Raw genomic sequence first — 15,186 nt, 5'->3', positions numbered from 1 at the left:
CTGGAATGTCATATAAGTGGAATCATTATAGAAGTAGCCTTTTGAGTCTAGCTGTTTCCACTTAGCTTAACAGTTGAGATTCATTATGTTCTATGTACCAATAGTTCCTTCTTTTTTATCACTGAGTAGAATCCCACCATATGGCTGTACTACCTTGATGCCATATCGGGGACACGAGAAAGAAAACAAACAACCTTGACCAAATTGACCCTGCACTGATTGAGTCTCCTGGAGGGGACTACATTTAGCTTTTTCCCACAGGGCAGAGATGGTTCTGGAAGGACAACTTAAAGTGTTGCAGAAAAAATAACTAAAATGTCATTTCTTACATCCCCAACTCTGTGGATTGAGAAACTCGTATTTGTTTTGTTGATTTTTTTTTTATTCAGACAATATGGCCCCAGCTGGTCTGAGACTGAGCTAGGGCCTTGCTAACGTCCCACTGCCCCAGGCTTTATGACAGCGGTGCTGAGTCATAGAGGTCTGCTGGTCCCTCAGAGAAGCCCTTCCCCTTGGCTGGTGATGCCTTTGCCCCGTTGGGCAGAGTTTGGCCCGAAAGGGGCTGATGGAAGAGAATGGAGTTCCTTGGAACCTCTCAGACAGCCAGTTACTGCGGCACCAAGAAAGCCTGTGGCTTGAGTACGCTGCCCCCTGCTGTGGAGACCCCAGTGATCCAGGAGAGCTACCAGCCCTACTACCTGCCTGGGTACCGCTACCTCAACTCATGGAGACCCAGCCTCTTCTGCAAGGTCTCCAATGTGCAGACCTGCCCAGATGAGAGCACCATGAACCGCAGCGCCCTGCGGCCGCCCACCATCCTGCCAACCCTCCGCTCAGCGCTCTTCTGTCGCTACAGCCCCCATGACTGGGACCAATCCAACCAGCTGCAGCTGCGTGGGGCTGAGGCCTCCCGGCTCTGGGCGGGGCGGCTGATGGGTGATTCCATGCGGCTCATGCAGGACAAGGACCAGCTGACGCGCCAGATGCAAGAGGGCACCTGCCGGAACCTGGGACAGAGGCTGTCGGACATAGGGTTCTGGAAGTCTGAGCTGAGCTATGAGCTGGAGAGGCTCCTGACTGAGAATCACAGTATGGAGACAGTCAAGAAACGGCTGGAATGCGCCGCTGATGAGGTGAACTGTCCTCTGCAGGTGAGTGCAAGGTGGGCGAGGGCTGTGGCCAGCCGCTGCCATGCAGGCTACCATACTCCACTTTCTCTGTGTGAAGATTGAGGCCACAGGCACCTTGCAGGTCGGTTTGAGCTGCATTGTCATGTATAATCAGTTGGTTTTTTGAAAAAATTTATTGTGGTAAAAATATATATATAACAGAAAGTTTACCATTTTAGCCATTTTTTTCTCTTATACAAAAATTTCTATACACCTTGCTGTATATGTACTCCTAGCTGCTCTCCCTCCAAAGAGACAGCACACTCCCTCTCTCCACCCTGTATTCCCCGTGTCCATTCAGCCAGCTTCTGTCCCCCTCTGCCTTCTCATCTCCCCTCCAGATGGGAGCTGCCCACATAGTCTAATATGTCTGCTTGAGCCGAGAAGCTCGCTCTTCACCAGTATCATTTTCTATCTTATAGTCCAATCCAATCCCTGTCTTTAGAGTTGGCTTTGGGAATAGATCCTGTCTTGGGCTAACAAAAAGTCTGGGGACTATGACCTCCGGAGTCCTTCCAGTCTCAGTCAGACCATTAAGTCTGGTCTTTTTACAAGAATTTGAGGTCTGCATCCCACTACTCTCCTCTTCCATCAGGGATTCTCTGTTGTGTTCCCTGTCAGGGCAGTCATTGGTTATAGCGGGGCACCGTCTAGCTCTTCTGGTCTCAGGCTGATGTATCCTCTGATTTATGTGGCCTTTTCTGTCTGCTGGGTTCATGATTACCTTGTGTCTTTGGTGTTCTTCATTTTCCTTTGTTCCAGGTAGGTGGAGACCAATTGATGCATCTTAAATGACCCCAGATGCCACTCGCCAAAGTGGGATGCAGAATGTTTTCTTATTAGATTTTATTATACTAATTGACCTAGATATCCCCTGAATCGATGGTCCCAGATGCCTGCCCCTGCTACTCTGGCCTTCAAAGTATTCGGTTTATTCAGGAAACTTCTTTGCTTTTGGTTTAGTCCAGTTGTGCTGACATCTCCTGTATTGTGTATTGTCTTTCCCTTTACCTGAAATGGTTGTCTCCTGTCTAATTAGTGAATACTCCTCTTCTTCCCTCCCTCCCCAATTTTAACCACTTTTAAGTGTAAAATTCAGTGTCATTAATTACAACCATCACCATCATCCATTTCTAAACATTTTTCATCACCCCAAACAGAAACTCAGCACCCCTTACACAATAACACCCGATTCTCCCTCCCCCCAGCCCCTGGTAACCACTAATAGACTTTAGTCTGTATGCATTTGCCTATTCTAGATAGTGTACATAAGGGGATCATACAATGTTTGTCCTTTTGTGTCTGACTCATTTCACTCAGCATAATGTTTACAAGGTTCATCCATGTCGTAGCATGTATCAGGACTTCATTTCTCTTATGGGTAAATAATACTCCATGGTATGTATATACCACTTTTTGTTTACCCATTCATCTGTTAGTAGACACTTGGGTTGCTGTGGTGAATAGTGCTGCATTGAACGTGGGTATACCAGTATTTGTTTGAATCTCTGCTTTCAAGTCTTTTAGGTCTGTTCTTAGGACTGGAATTGCTGGGTCATATGATAATTCTATGTTTAACTTTTTGAGTAAGCTTCAGGCTGTTTTCCGTAGTGGCTGCACCGTTTTACATTCCCACCAACCGTGGACCAGAGTTCCAATTTTTCCACATCCTCGCCAGCACTTGTTATTTTCTTCTTCTTTTTTTTTTTTTTTAATTACAGCCACCTAGTGGGTATGAGGAAACCCTGGTGGCATAGTGGTTAAGAGCTATGGCTGCTGACCAAAAGGTCGGCAGTTCGAATCCACCAGGCACTCCTTGGAAACCCTATGAGGCAGTTCTACTCTGTCCTGTGGGGTCGCTATGAGTTGGAATCGACTCGATGGCAATAGGTTTTTTACAGGTTAGTGGGTATGAACCGGTATCTCATTGTGGTTTTGATTTGCATTTCCCTAGTGGCTAGTGACTTTGAGCATCTTTTCATGTGCTTATTGGCCATCTGTATACCTTCTTTGGAGAAATGTCTATTCAAATCCTTTGTCCATTTTTTAATTGCTTTGTTTGTCTTTTTGTTTTTTAGTTGTAGGAGTTCTTCATATATTCTGGATATTAAACCTTTATTCAGTATAAAAAACCCACTGCCAACGACTCGTAGTGACCCTATAGAACAGACTAGAACTGCCTCATAGGGTTTCCAAGGAGTGGCTGGTAGATTCAAACTGCTGACCTTTTTGGTTAGCAGCTGAGCTCTTAACCACTGTGCCACCAGGGCTCCTTTATTTGATATATGGTTCCCAAATATTTTCTCCCATTCTGTAGGTTGTCTCTTCATTTTCTGGATAGAGTCCTTTGATGAATAAACATTTTTAATTTTGATGATGTCCAATTTACCTATTTTTCTTACTTGTGGTTTTAGTATCATATTTAAGAATTTATTATCAAAAACTAGGTCTCACAGCTTTACCCCTATGTTTTCTTCTAAGAGTTTTATACTTTTAGTTCTTATATTTAGGTCATTGATATGATCGGTTTTAGGTAAAAATCTAATCTTAGTCTATTCGGGATACTCCCAGTCAGATCAGGGTTCCTCAGACTGAATTTAATTTCCTTGTCTCCTTGGGGTTACATCAAAGTTGGGTTGTGGAGACACTGTGTGCCTGTTTGTGAGTGTGTGTTTTGTGTGAGTGTGTGTTACGGTCGTTTTTTAAAGGACGTACTTAAAATAATAACTTTTTTTTCCATAGCACCTGTCACCTCTTAGTGTACTTGATAATTTGCTTATTCATTTCCATATTGTCTCTCTCTCCCCACTAGAATGTCGGCTCCATGAGGGTGGGGATTTTTGTCTGCTTTGTCAACAATGTATTCAAGATTGATATTCAGCCGCTGTGTACCAATGCGGCTGTGCTCATCCTTGATGACCAATGTCTGCTCTGACTGACTGTTGCTTAGACCAATATTTTTCATGTATTCCCAGCCTAGCACAGTGCCTGGCATGCAGTAGACACTCAATAAATATTTGCTGAGTAAATGAATAAATATATGAATGCAGAAATTCACTGATACCTCCTTGGTCTTCCAGTCTCCAGCCTGATCCCAGGTCAGTCAGGAATGCTTTCAACTGCATGTAAGAAAAACTCAACTGCAATGGCTTAACCAAATGGGAATTTGATTTTCTTTCATAATGGAATTTCAGGGATCAGGGCTGGTGCAGCTTCAACTTGAAACTAGAAGGGACTCAGGCTCCTATTTTTCTGCTCTGCCATCCTTTAAAAGGTGTTGCCATTGAGTCATTTTTGACTCATGGCAAACCCACATACGTCAGAATAGAACCCTACTCCATGGGGTTTTCAATGACTGATTTTTTGAAGTTGATTGCCAGGCCTTTATCCTGAGGCGCTTCTGGGAGGACTCCAACCTCTAACCTTTCAGCCGAGCACATTAACTGTTTGCACCACCAACGGACTCCCTGCCATCCTTAGCATGTGACTTTTGTCCTCCTGATTGCAAAGAGCATTTGAGGCAGGAGATGGGGGTAGGGCAAAGGGGAAACCTGCCAACCCTGTCTGTTCCTTTTTATCAGAAAAATATCAGATTTTCCAGAAGGCTTCTCATGTGTTTCCACTTTTAGCCCATTTCACAGAGCTCCGATGGCTACACCTCCAGGGCTACCACCCAGTCCAGGCAGCCTCTCAGTGGACAACAGCAATTACCTCCTGCCCGGTCACCCCACTCCTGCTCCCCTGCAATCCACTCTCCACACGGCAGCCAAATGGGAGAATTTAAAATATTCAGTGGAGTCTTAACACTCCCCTGTGTAAAATAAACAAAAAAATACCAGTTGCCATCAAGGTGACTCTGACTCCCGGCAACTCCACGTGTGTCAGAGTAGAATTGTGCTCCGTGGAGTTTTCAGTGGCTGATCTTTTGGACGTAGATCACCAGGTCTTTCTTCCAAGGTGCCTCTGGGTAGACTCAAACCTCCAACCTTTCAATTAGCAGATAAGCACATTAACCATTTGTAGGGACCCCACTCCCCCGCTTAAAGCCCCCTCAATGGCTTCCCACTGCACTGCCGTTAACATGTATAGTTCGGCCTGCCAACTGCTCCAGCCTCGCTTCTCCACTTCAGTCTCAGTGGCCTCCTCTCTGTTCCTTGTCCCACCCCAGGGTCTTTGCACTTGCTGTTCCCTCTTCCTGGTGCACTCTTTCCACTCCTTTCTGTACAGCTTCTTCTCATGATTCAGGCCTTAGGTCTGCCCCTTCTTCTGAGAAGCCTTCCCTTCTCACGTTGCCAGCTACTCCCCTCCACACCATCCTGATTGTTTTCACCACAGTCAGAATTTATCCAGTTTCTTTATGTGTTTACTGGTGTGTTGCCTCTCCCCTCTGTTAGGATGCAGATACCCTGTCTGTCTGGTCCACTGTGGCAGCCCCAGTACTTCTATCGAGCTTGGCACGCAGAAAAGGCTCGATAAATTCTCAAGTTCTTGGTGATCATGAATGAGCCTTCTGCCCTATCTGAGTTCCCAGACCCATCTGCATTGCTGGCACTGAGATGTCGGTGCTCCCTACGCCCTTCTCTTCTCACTGCTGCTGCTCTTTGTGGCATCACAGCAAGAGGCCAAATCACCACCCTCCTCAGCCTCCTATTGCAGGAGCTCCTCCAGAGGCCCCTTCTTCTGCCTTCCATTGGGCTCTGCTTCATGTCTCCCACGACAGCTGCAAGGCCTGCTTGGCCCTGATCGCTTTCCACAGCTCTCCTTCTGTTGGGAGATCTCCAAAATAGAGTTTCACAAGTATTCATAGGTAACAGTTACTGATGCTGTTCCAAGTGCTTTACACTTGTCCAGCTGATTTAATCCACACAGCAAGCCTGGGATATGCACTGATATTGCTTCCATCTGCAGATGAGGAAACGGAGGGTCAGAGAGGTTGAGTATGCAGGTAGAAGTGGCCAAGCCTGGAATTGAACTTAGGTGGTCTGGCTCCAGAACCCAGGCCTCTAATCACTAAACTGCCCGAGTTTGCAGTTAGGGCCTCTCTCATCTAAGAAATGTCCCTCCTGGAGGGGAGATGAGAGGGTAGAGGGGGTAAGAAGCTGGCGAAATGGACACGAAAAGAGAAAATGGAGAGAGGGAGTGGGCTCTCTCATTAGGGGGAGAGCAATTGGGAGTACATAGCAAGGTGTATATAAGATTTTGTGTGAGAGACTGACTTGATTTGTAAACTTTCACTTAAAGCACAACAAAAATTAAAAAAAAAAAAAGAAATGTCCCTGTTTCTTAGGTTAAAAGAAGCTTGGAGGAGGGGTCTATTCAGACTACCAAGGATCCCAACCAGCCAGGTACCATCAAAAAGCCAGTTGGCGTTGAGTTGCTTTCAACTCGTGGTGACTCCATGTGCATCAGAGTAGAACTGTGCTCCATAGGGTTTCAAGGCTGTGACCTATTGGAAGCAGATCGTCAGGCCTTTCTCCTGAGGCACCTCTGGGTGAGTCTGAACCACCAACCTTTCAGTTATCAGTCAAATGCTTAACCATCTGCACCACCCAGGGACTGCTAGGAGCCAGGAACAGGGTGCTTTTCATCTGTAACCACTTAGCTGAGAAGACTGGGAAGCACGGTCTGAGCAGGCAGAAGAGTAGAGGCCATTACCAGAAAGAAGATAGGTTCACTATTAGTCAGTTGCACGTGCACAGTGCCCAAAAGATGTGGACGTAAAAATGTCTGTCAGCGACAGAGTCCTCTACTTTCTGTCTCCCCTCTTTCTTTTCTCCCAGTGTTTCTCTTGGTATTTTCTACTGCCCCTCTCTCTGTGCCCCTCGCTCCATCCTAGAGAGGTCTGTGTTGTCACTTCACATCTTTATAGGTGGTTCTAGGTCTTTCAGATTTGTTAGTGTGGGCAAACTACATCCCGAAGCCAAATTTGGCTTGCTGCCTGCTTTTGCAAATAAAGTTTTATTGAAATGCATTCATGCTCATTTGTTTATCTATTGTCTGTGGCTGCTTTCATGCTACAATGGCAGAATTAAGTAGTTGCAACAGAGAATGTATGGTCTACAAAGGTAAAAATATTTACAATCTGGCCCTTTACAGAAAAAGTTTGCTGACCCCTGGTATGTAATGTCTACATGACCAGCATGTCTCATCTTCAATGCAATCTTATGCCAACAATGTCTCTAAGTTCTTCCTCTGTCTTAACAGAGATGCTTTCCTGTGAAGGGATGAGGAGTGAGGAAGGAAAGGAGATGAGGGGGACACCTCAACTTGACCCACTTGACATTCATTTGGGCCTTGATGCCCAGGCCCAGCCTTACCGTTTGTGAACAATATGGTAGAGGGCATGGTTAGTGTTGGTTGGGTAGATAGTGTCCGTCCAACTTCTCCTTTGGGACATCTGTGGCTGTAACTGGGACATCTCTGGAAGCAGAGGGATTTATTTATTTATCTATTTTTAAGGTGACATTCACATATAATAAATTAACCATTTCAAGGTGAACGATTCAGTGGCATTTAGTATATTCACAATGTTATACAACTACCACCTCTCTCAAGTTCCATAACATTTTCATCACCCCAAAGGGAACCCTGTACCCATTCAGCAGTCACTCCCTATTGCCCTCTCATCTCAGCCCCCGTCTCCCACCAATCTGCTTTCTATCTCTGTAGGTTTACCTATTCTGGATATTTCATACACTATGTGGTCTTTCGTATCTGGCTTCTTTCACTTAGCGTAATCTCTTTGAGTCTCCTTGACACTGTGGCATGTATCAGAACTTCATCCGTCTTTATGGATGAATAATACTCTATTGTGTGTATATGTCACATTTTGTTTATCCATTCATTCTGTTAATGGACATTTGGGTTGTGGCCGCCTTTTGGCTATCGTGAATAGTGCTGCAATGAACATGTGTATTTGTTTAGCACCTATTTTCAGTTCTTTTGGTTATATACCTAAATCATGCTGGGTCACAATTCTATGCTTATCTCTTTGAGGAATCATCAAACTTTTCCATAGCCACTGAACAACTTTACATTCTCACCAGCAATGTAGAGGGTTCCAGTTTCTCCACATCCTCATCAACGGCTTCTAATGTGCTACCATATTAAAAGATGAGGGTCTTTCTTCAAAAATCCCCCAGACCAATTAAAAAATGAGCAAAGGACCTGGATAGACATTTCTCCAAAGAAGATATTAAAATAAAATGTTATTTTCCATTTTTTATTATAATCATTCTAGTGGGTGTGAAGTGGTGGCTCACTGTGGTTTTGATTTGCATTTCCCTAATGTGTAATAGGAAACCCTGGTGGCATAGTGGTTAAGAGCTATGGCTGCTAACCAAAAGGTTGACAGTTCGAATCCACCAGGTGTTCCTTGGAAACTCTATGGGGCAGTTCTATTCTGTCCCATAGGGCCATATGAGTTGGAATCGACTCTACAGTAATGGGTTGGGTTTGTGTGTATGTGTGTGTAATGATTGTGGGCATCTCTCTGTGCGCTTGTTGACCATTTGTATATCTTTGGAGAAATCATAGTGTGGGCAAGAAGCTCCAGGAGTCCTCTACCCACGCCAAATCCCTCCCTGTACCAAAAACGGTTCTCTGCCACCTGGTGGTGATTCTCTGCTCCAATGTCTGTATCAGTGGGGTGAATTCTGGGTTATATATCTGGTTGGTACTTCCAGCCAGTTAACTGGTACCCGTTTTGTCAGCTGGAATGGGTTGAGCTGGGAAAATGAGGATGCAGGGACCCATCCTCCACCTCTTATAATCCTGAAATGGGATGTGTTACCTTCCATTTCCCCAACCAGCTTCACCCTTCCTGTCTCCCCCATGACCTCCCTAGAAGATAAGAATTTTAGTCCACACCTACTTGAAGATGGGGGAAAGGAGGCTACATGGAGAATAGTAGCCAATCCTTCTTATCTGAAATTATAGTGGATTTTTACTCTTATTTTTTATTATAATTTAGGAAGGCTTGGGGCAGCTTATGAAGATTATAGGAGGGGTATCAGGGCTTATTCCTGATCACTCATTGGTGTAGAGTCTAGAGGCATTTGAAGACAGTTGGTTCCCGAGACCAGCTTTATCCCACTTTCTCTACATGGGCCAGGTATCTTCTAAGGCAATGGGCATGGCGTCCCACAGCCTCTCCCTCCTTCAAGAGAAAGGGGAGCAGAAGCTCACCTAAAGCCCAGTAAGGAGGCCAAAGAAGCCCCTGGGTTTCCCAGGGAACAGAGCAGGTTGTGCAAAGGTAGACATGAGTCATCTCTACTCAGGGTTCCCAAGCAGCTGTACAGAGAACACCCTATTTCCCGCTGCTCCCTACAGGTGGCCCTGGAGTGTCTGTACCATCGAGAGAAAAGGATTGGGATAGATTTGGTCCATGATAACGTGGAGAAGAACCTTATCCGGGTAAGGCATCTCCCTGGTCTGCCCACCTCCCTGGGCAGGAGGAGGGAGGAGGGAAGGCCACCTGATGAGAGAGGTTTCTGAGCTGCCTGTTGGAAGCAGAAGCCACACATGTCACCCATGAAAGTTAGAGCTTAGAAAGCATGAGTGAGGGGACAGGTATAAACAGGGGCATCTGATCCTCAGCTTTTTCATCTCCAAAATGGTCATAACAATAATACCAACAAGTAACAATAACAGAAGTTAGTGTTTATTGAGCACCTACTATGTGTCATGCACTGAGCCAATTTATGTGCATTATTTAACAATAAAATAATCTATAAGTGAGCACTTGGCACACAGTAGGTGCTCAGTTTTCTTTTAATTTGGAAGTAGATAAAAGGCGAGTGGCCATCTAAGATACAACTGTTGGTCTCTGCTTATTGGGAACAAAAGAGAAAGAAGGAAACCAAAGACCCAAAGAAGAAACTAGTCTACAGGACAAATAGTCTACAAAAATCATGGCCTCTCTACCCTGAGACCAGAAGAACTAGATGGTGCCTGGCTACCACTACTGACCATTCTAATCAGGGCCACAATAGATGCATCCTGATAGAATGGGAGAAAAACGTGGGACAGAATCTCAAATTCCTAAAAACAAACAAAAGCAAACAAACAAAAATCAGACCTACTAGTGGACTCCCCAAGACTACTGCTCTGAGATACTCTTCAAACCTTGGACAAAAAATAACCCCCTGAGGTCACCTTATAGCTAAATAACAAATTGGCTCAAAAACAATGATTATCATCTGTGAGCACTGTACTACTTTAAAAAATCACCTGTATGACACCAAACAGTCAACAATTACTTTAAAACAAAGATGAGAATGTAAGGGGACAGGGAAACTAGATTAATGGAAACGAAACAACCAGAACAGCAATAACAAGAATGTTCATGCATTGTGAAGAATGTAACCAAATCATTGAACAATTTGTGTAGAACTTGTTGAATGGGAACCTACACTGCTGTGTAAACCTTCACTGAAAACACAATGAAATATTATTAAAGAAATAATAATAAAAATAAAAGAAAGTAGGGCAAGGAGCCTATTATGGATGACATTGTGAAGAATGGGAGTTCCAGAACACTTAATTGTGCTCATGAAGAACCTTTACATAGATCAAGAGGCAGTTGTTTGGACAGAACAAGTGGATACTGAGTGGTTTAAAGTTAGGAAAGGTGTGTATCAGGGTTGTATCCTTTCACCATACCTATTCAATCTGTATGCTGAGCAAATAATCCGAGAAGCTGGACTATATGAAGAAGAACGAGGCATCAGGATTGGAGGAAGACTCATTAACAACCTGCGTTATGCAGATGACACAGCCTTGCTTGCTGAAAGTGAAGAGGACTTGAAGCACTTACTAATGAAGATCAAAGACCACAGCCTTCAGTATGGATTGCACCTCAACATAAAACAAAAATCCTCACAACTGGACCAATGACCAACATCGTGATAAATGGAGAAAAGATTGAAGTTGTGAAGGATTTCATTTTACTTGGATACACGATCAATAACCATGGAAGCAGCAGTCAAGAAATCAAAAGATGCATTGCATTGGGTAAATCTGCTGCAAAGGACCTCTCTAAAGTGTTGAAGAGCAAAGGTGTCACCTTGAAGACTAAGGTGCGCCTAACCCAAGCCATGGTGTTTTCAATCGCATCATATGCCTGTGAAAGCTGGACAATGGATAAGGAAGACCGAAGAAGAAGTTGATGCCTTTGAATTGTGGTGTTGGCAAAGAATATTGAATATACCATGGACTGCCAGAAGAAGGAACAAATCTGCCTTGAAGGAGGTACAACCAGAATGCTCCTTAGACGTAAGGATGGTGAGACTGCATCTTACATACTTTGGACATGTTGTCAGGAGTGATCAGTCTCTGGAGAAGGACATCATGCTTGGCAAAGTACAGGGTCAGCAGAAAAGAGAAAGACCCTCAACAAGGTGGATTGACACAGAGGCTGCAACAATGGGCTCAAGCATAACAACGATTGTAAGGATGGCACAGGACCAGGCAGTGTTTTGTTCTGTTGTGCATAGGGTTGCTATGAGTCGGAACTGACTTGAGAGCACCTAACAACAACCTAACGAGGCAAGGAATGTGGAACTCCCACACTAGCCATTAGTAGCCTGGCCCCAGGATCATGTGGGTTGAGGGGTGGTGGTATTGGCCTGAGAGACAAGATGCTGTGTTTCTAAGATGACCAACTCTTTATCCAACATTATCATTTCAGGAGGTGGATTTGCTAAAATGTTGCCAAGAACAGATGAGAAAACTAGCTCAAAGAATTGATATTCAGATACGGTAAGGGCTCCTTTCACTCCTGGGCCCTCGGGGTTTGTTTAGGGACTCCCAGGTTTTGGGGACAAGACAGACAGCCCCCCTTATCTCTAGGTGATTCTTTTGGTCAATGGTGCGCTGGTAAATGCCTAACTACCAGCTGTCCAGGAAAAAAATAAAAAGCTCTGATTTGTAGTATTTGCCAATTTTCATTAGTTGTGGTGGTCATTTCTGGCCCATGGTGATGTCACGTATCACAGAACGAAACATTGCCCGGTTCTGCTTCACCTTCATGATTGTTGGTTTGCTTGAGTCCACTGTTGCAGCCATTGAGTACTTTGAGCGCCTTCCAACCTAGGGGCTCATCTTCAAGCACTGTATCAGAAAATACTCTGTTGTGTTCCATGGGGTTTTCATTGGCTAATTTTTGGAAGTAGACCGCCAGATCTTTCTTCCGAATCTGTCTTAGTTGGGAAGCTTCACTGAAACTTGTCCACCATGGATGACCCAGCTAGTATTTGAAATACCGGTGGCATAGTTTCCAGTATCGTAGCAATACATAAGCCACCATAATACAACAAGCTGAGAGACAGGTGGTGCCAATTACTGCGGTGTGAATACTCTCACCATGGCTGATTTCAGGCTACCAATGTGACGCCACTGAGACGTGCACAATGGACTTTCCTGAGCCAGCACATCACAGGTTGTTGCAATGCGGGCCCTGGCAAAAGGAAGTTGGCCTCGTTGAGCTCTTAGCCTGGGGCACCCCTGTATGATTTAAGAACCTCGGGAAGCGCAGAAGGTGGGTGGCATTAGGCAGCAAGTCAAGGGGCCAGGGCACCTTCAGAGAGGAGCTGGTGGACGCTTTGAGCCAGGAGTCTTCAAAAGGCATCAGCTTTTATTCTTGGAAGCTTAGGTAACCGGTACCATGACAAGCCAGAGGCTCCCCTCATAATTAAAGGGAGGCTTGAGTTTTACAGAGCTTGGGGCCCACAGCTAAGCCCTTGGCACCCGGCTTCCCCAGGCAGCCTCCTACCTGGTCCTGAAGCTGGGCATTCACCTTTAACTCTTTCAGGGCACGCTGCTCTGCTGGTTTCTCCTCTCATTTACTCTTGGCCGCGGAGACATGGACACAGACAGACACACAGAGACACGGCCAGCCTGGGTGGGACAACAAAGAGTTAGGCAGTTTGCAATAGGGCTGGGAGCTTAGTGCCCTGGTGTGGCATGCTGTGCCCCAGAAACAGCAGTTCTTGCCCCTGCCCGAGGTCTCTGCACTCTTGGGAGCAGTGAGAACTGGGTGGCAGGGATAGGAGGGAATCACCCAGGATAAAATATACTTGAAAAGCGGAAAGATGTTTCAGAAAAGCCACCTGCAGATAAAGGGTGTGGTCCAGGGGCAGGTGTGGTGGGAAGACCCAGGGAGACATCAGAGGGGAAGTTTTGCCGAAGGAGGTGCAAACACAAGCTGTGGCTGAAGTGACTGTTGAACAGACAAAAGCAGGGCTGAGCCCCAGTCATTTGTGTGTCCTATAAATCCCGTACACCACCGGGTTACTGCTAACCTAATGTTTGTCTCCACCACCCGTCTGTTGCTGTGTCACACTGTGGTGACTTGCCTGTTGCTGTGATGCTGCAAGATACACTACCAGTATTTCAAATTCCAGCAGGGTCACCCATGGTGGACAAGTTTCAGCGAAGCTTCCAGACTAAGACTAGGAAGAAAGGCCTGGCAATCTACTTTGAAAAATTAGCCAATGAAAGCCCTATGGACCACAACAGAATATTTTTTAATATAATGCTGGAAGATGAGCCTCCAGGTTGGAAGGTACTGCACAGTAGCTGCAACAATGGGCTCCGACGTACCAACCATCATGAAGATGGTGCAGGACCAGGCATCATTTCCTTCTGCTGTACATGGGGTTGTACATGCTGACTTGACAGCAACTAACAACAGCAACAAGATTTGTCTCTGAATCAATTTGCTTAAAAAACAACAACAAAAACTTAAACTATTTTATTAAAGCAGGAAAATTGTAACAAAGGGAGAGCTCTGGGCAGGCAAGGTATTTATTTATTGTGTTTTTCTTGCATTTATTTCCGTGATCACCTATTTATGGCAAGAGAGAGTGGTTTCCATTTGCAGTAGAGAGAGGGATGTGGCAAAACACGGGCTGGAGAACAGGGGAGGATTGGAGTTTGGGAAGCTGGATGGATTGAGCCGGCAGAGCAGACAAAGCCCACAACTGAAATTGGGGAGCTGTGTGAGGGAAGCTGGACCCTAGAGGAGATATTCTGAGACCCAAGGGCGGGGGGTCCTGTTGTGCAGCCCTAAGGGATGAATCCAGGGGTGGGGGAGCTTGGAGAACCACAGAGAAGGAAACAGTTGAGACAGTCCCAGAGAGAGAGAGAAAGAGGAATGAGAGAGATGCTGAGATCAGGTGAGATGGAGAGAAAAAGAAAGACACAAAGAGGTAAACAGAGATAGAAGACAGGAATCAGACACACTGGACAAAGAAAGAAATCAAGAGGTGAGACAGAGATGGAGTAAAAGGAAAAGAGAGACACAGACCTGGAGATAAGGGGAAGGGAGAGGAGATGCTGGGATAGAGACAGAGAACAACTGAGCAGAGAGACACAGAAGCAGGAGGGTGGCGGAACTGGCCAAGGGCAGCAGTCCCCTTTGCCACAATGAGGCTGAGGTGCCCTGGACAGAGACAGTTGGTTCCTGGGCAGCGAGCAGAGTGGCCCATGTATCAGAGGTCACCTGTCCTCTCGTGGTGAAGCCTCCCTGACTTCTGAGAGCTCGTGCTGCGGGGTCCCTGATTAACCTAGAGCCTCCTTGTATGTCCTTGCCCCGCAGGAGGCTCTGGGCTGACTGCTCAGGTCGCTGCCCTGGTACCTGCAGGCCCTGGGCTGTGGGCTCTGCTGTTTTCTGGACATTCTGCATCTGGGCAGGGCTGTTGCATTGCACCATATGCCCTGTGTGATTCCTTTGCTTCCTGTAAAGCAGAAAAGGCTGCTGCTGGCTGGACAGCAGCCATGTTGCAGCTTTTCCTGGTGGGCCGTGGCACTGGTCAAGCCCTGGGCCCTGGGCCAGGGAGGGGAGTTGGGGGCTGACCCTCTTCCCCAGCCTCATTAGCAGGGAAGGTGGCCAGGCCAGCTGACCAGGGCCTCCTAGGTCTCCCAGTTCCCTCTGATGTCCTGACGTACTTGTTTTCCACATCCTGGTTTTTCTTCAAATCCTAGCTCAGTGGGTGGGATGGGCCCCACTTCTCAA

At 45.9% G+C, this 15,186-nt stretch overlaps 1 protein-coding gene across 1 annotated transcript in view; it reads left to right on the top strand.

The window, feature by feature from the left end:
• The first annotated feature begins 575 nt into the window (after positions 1 to 575).
• TEKT5 (tektin 5) overlaps positions 576 to 15,186 on the top strand; it is a 56,147-nt gene continuing 41,536 nt past the window's right edge. The window contains exons 1-3 of the mRNA XM_049905025.1: positions 576 to 1,151; positions 9,501 to 9,584; positions 11,860 to 11,930. Of these exons, the coding sequence (XP_049760982.1) occupies positions 576 to 1,151; positions 9,501 to 9,584; positions 11,860 to 11,930 (731 nt within the window). The remainder of the gene's footprint in view (positions 1,152 to 9,500; positions 9,585 to 11,859; positions 11,931 to 15,186) is intronic.

This window comes from Elephas maximus, chromosome 12, assembly GCF_024166365.1.
Source record: "Elephas maximus indicus isolate mEleMax1 chromosome 12, mEleMax1 primary haplotype, whole genome shotgun sequence".
Lineage (NCBI taxonomy): Eukaryota > Metazoa > Chordata > Mammalia > Proboscidea > Elephantidae > Elephas > Elephas maximus.
The sequence above is the reverse complement of the archived record's forward strand: the minus strand, read 5'-3'. Positions and strand labels throughout refer to the sequence as shown.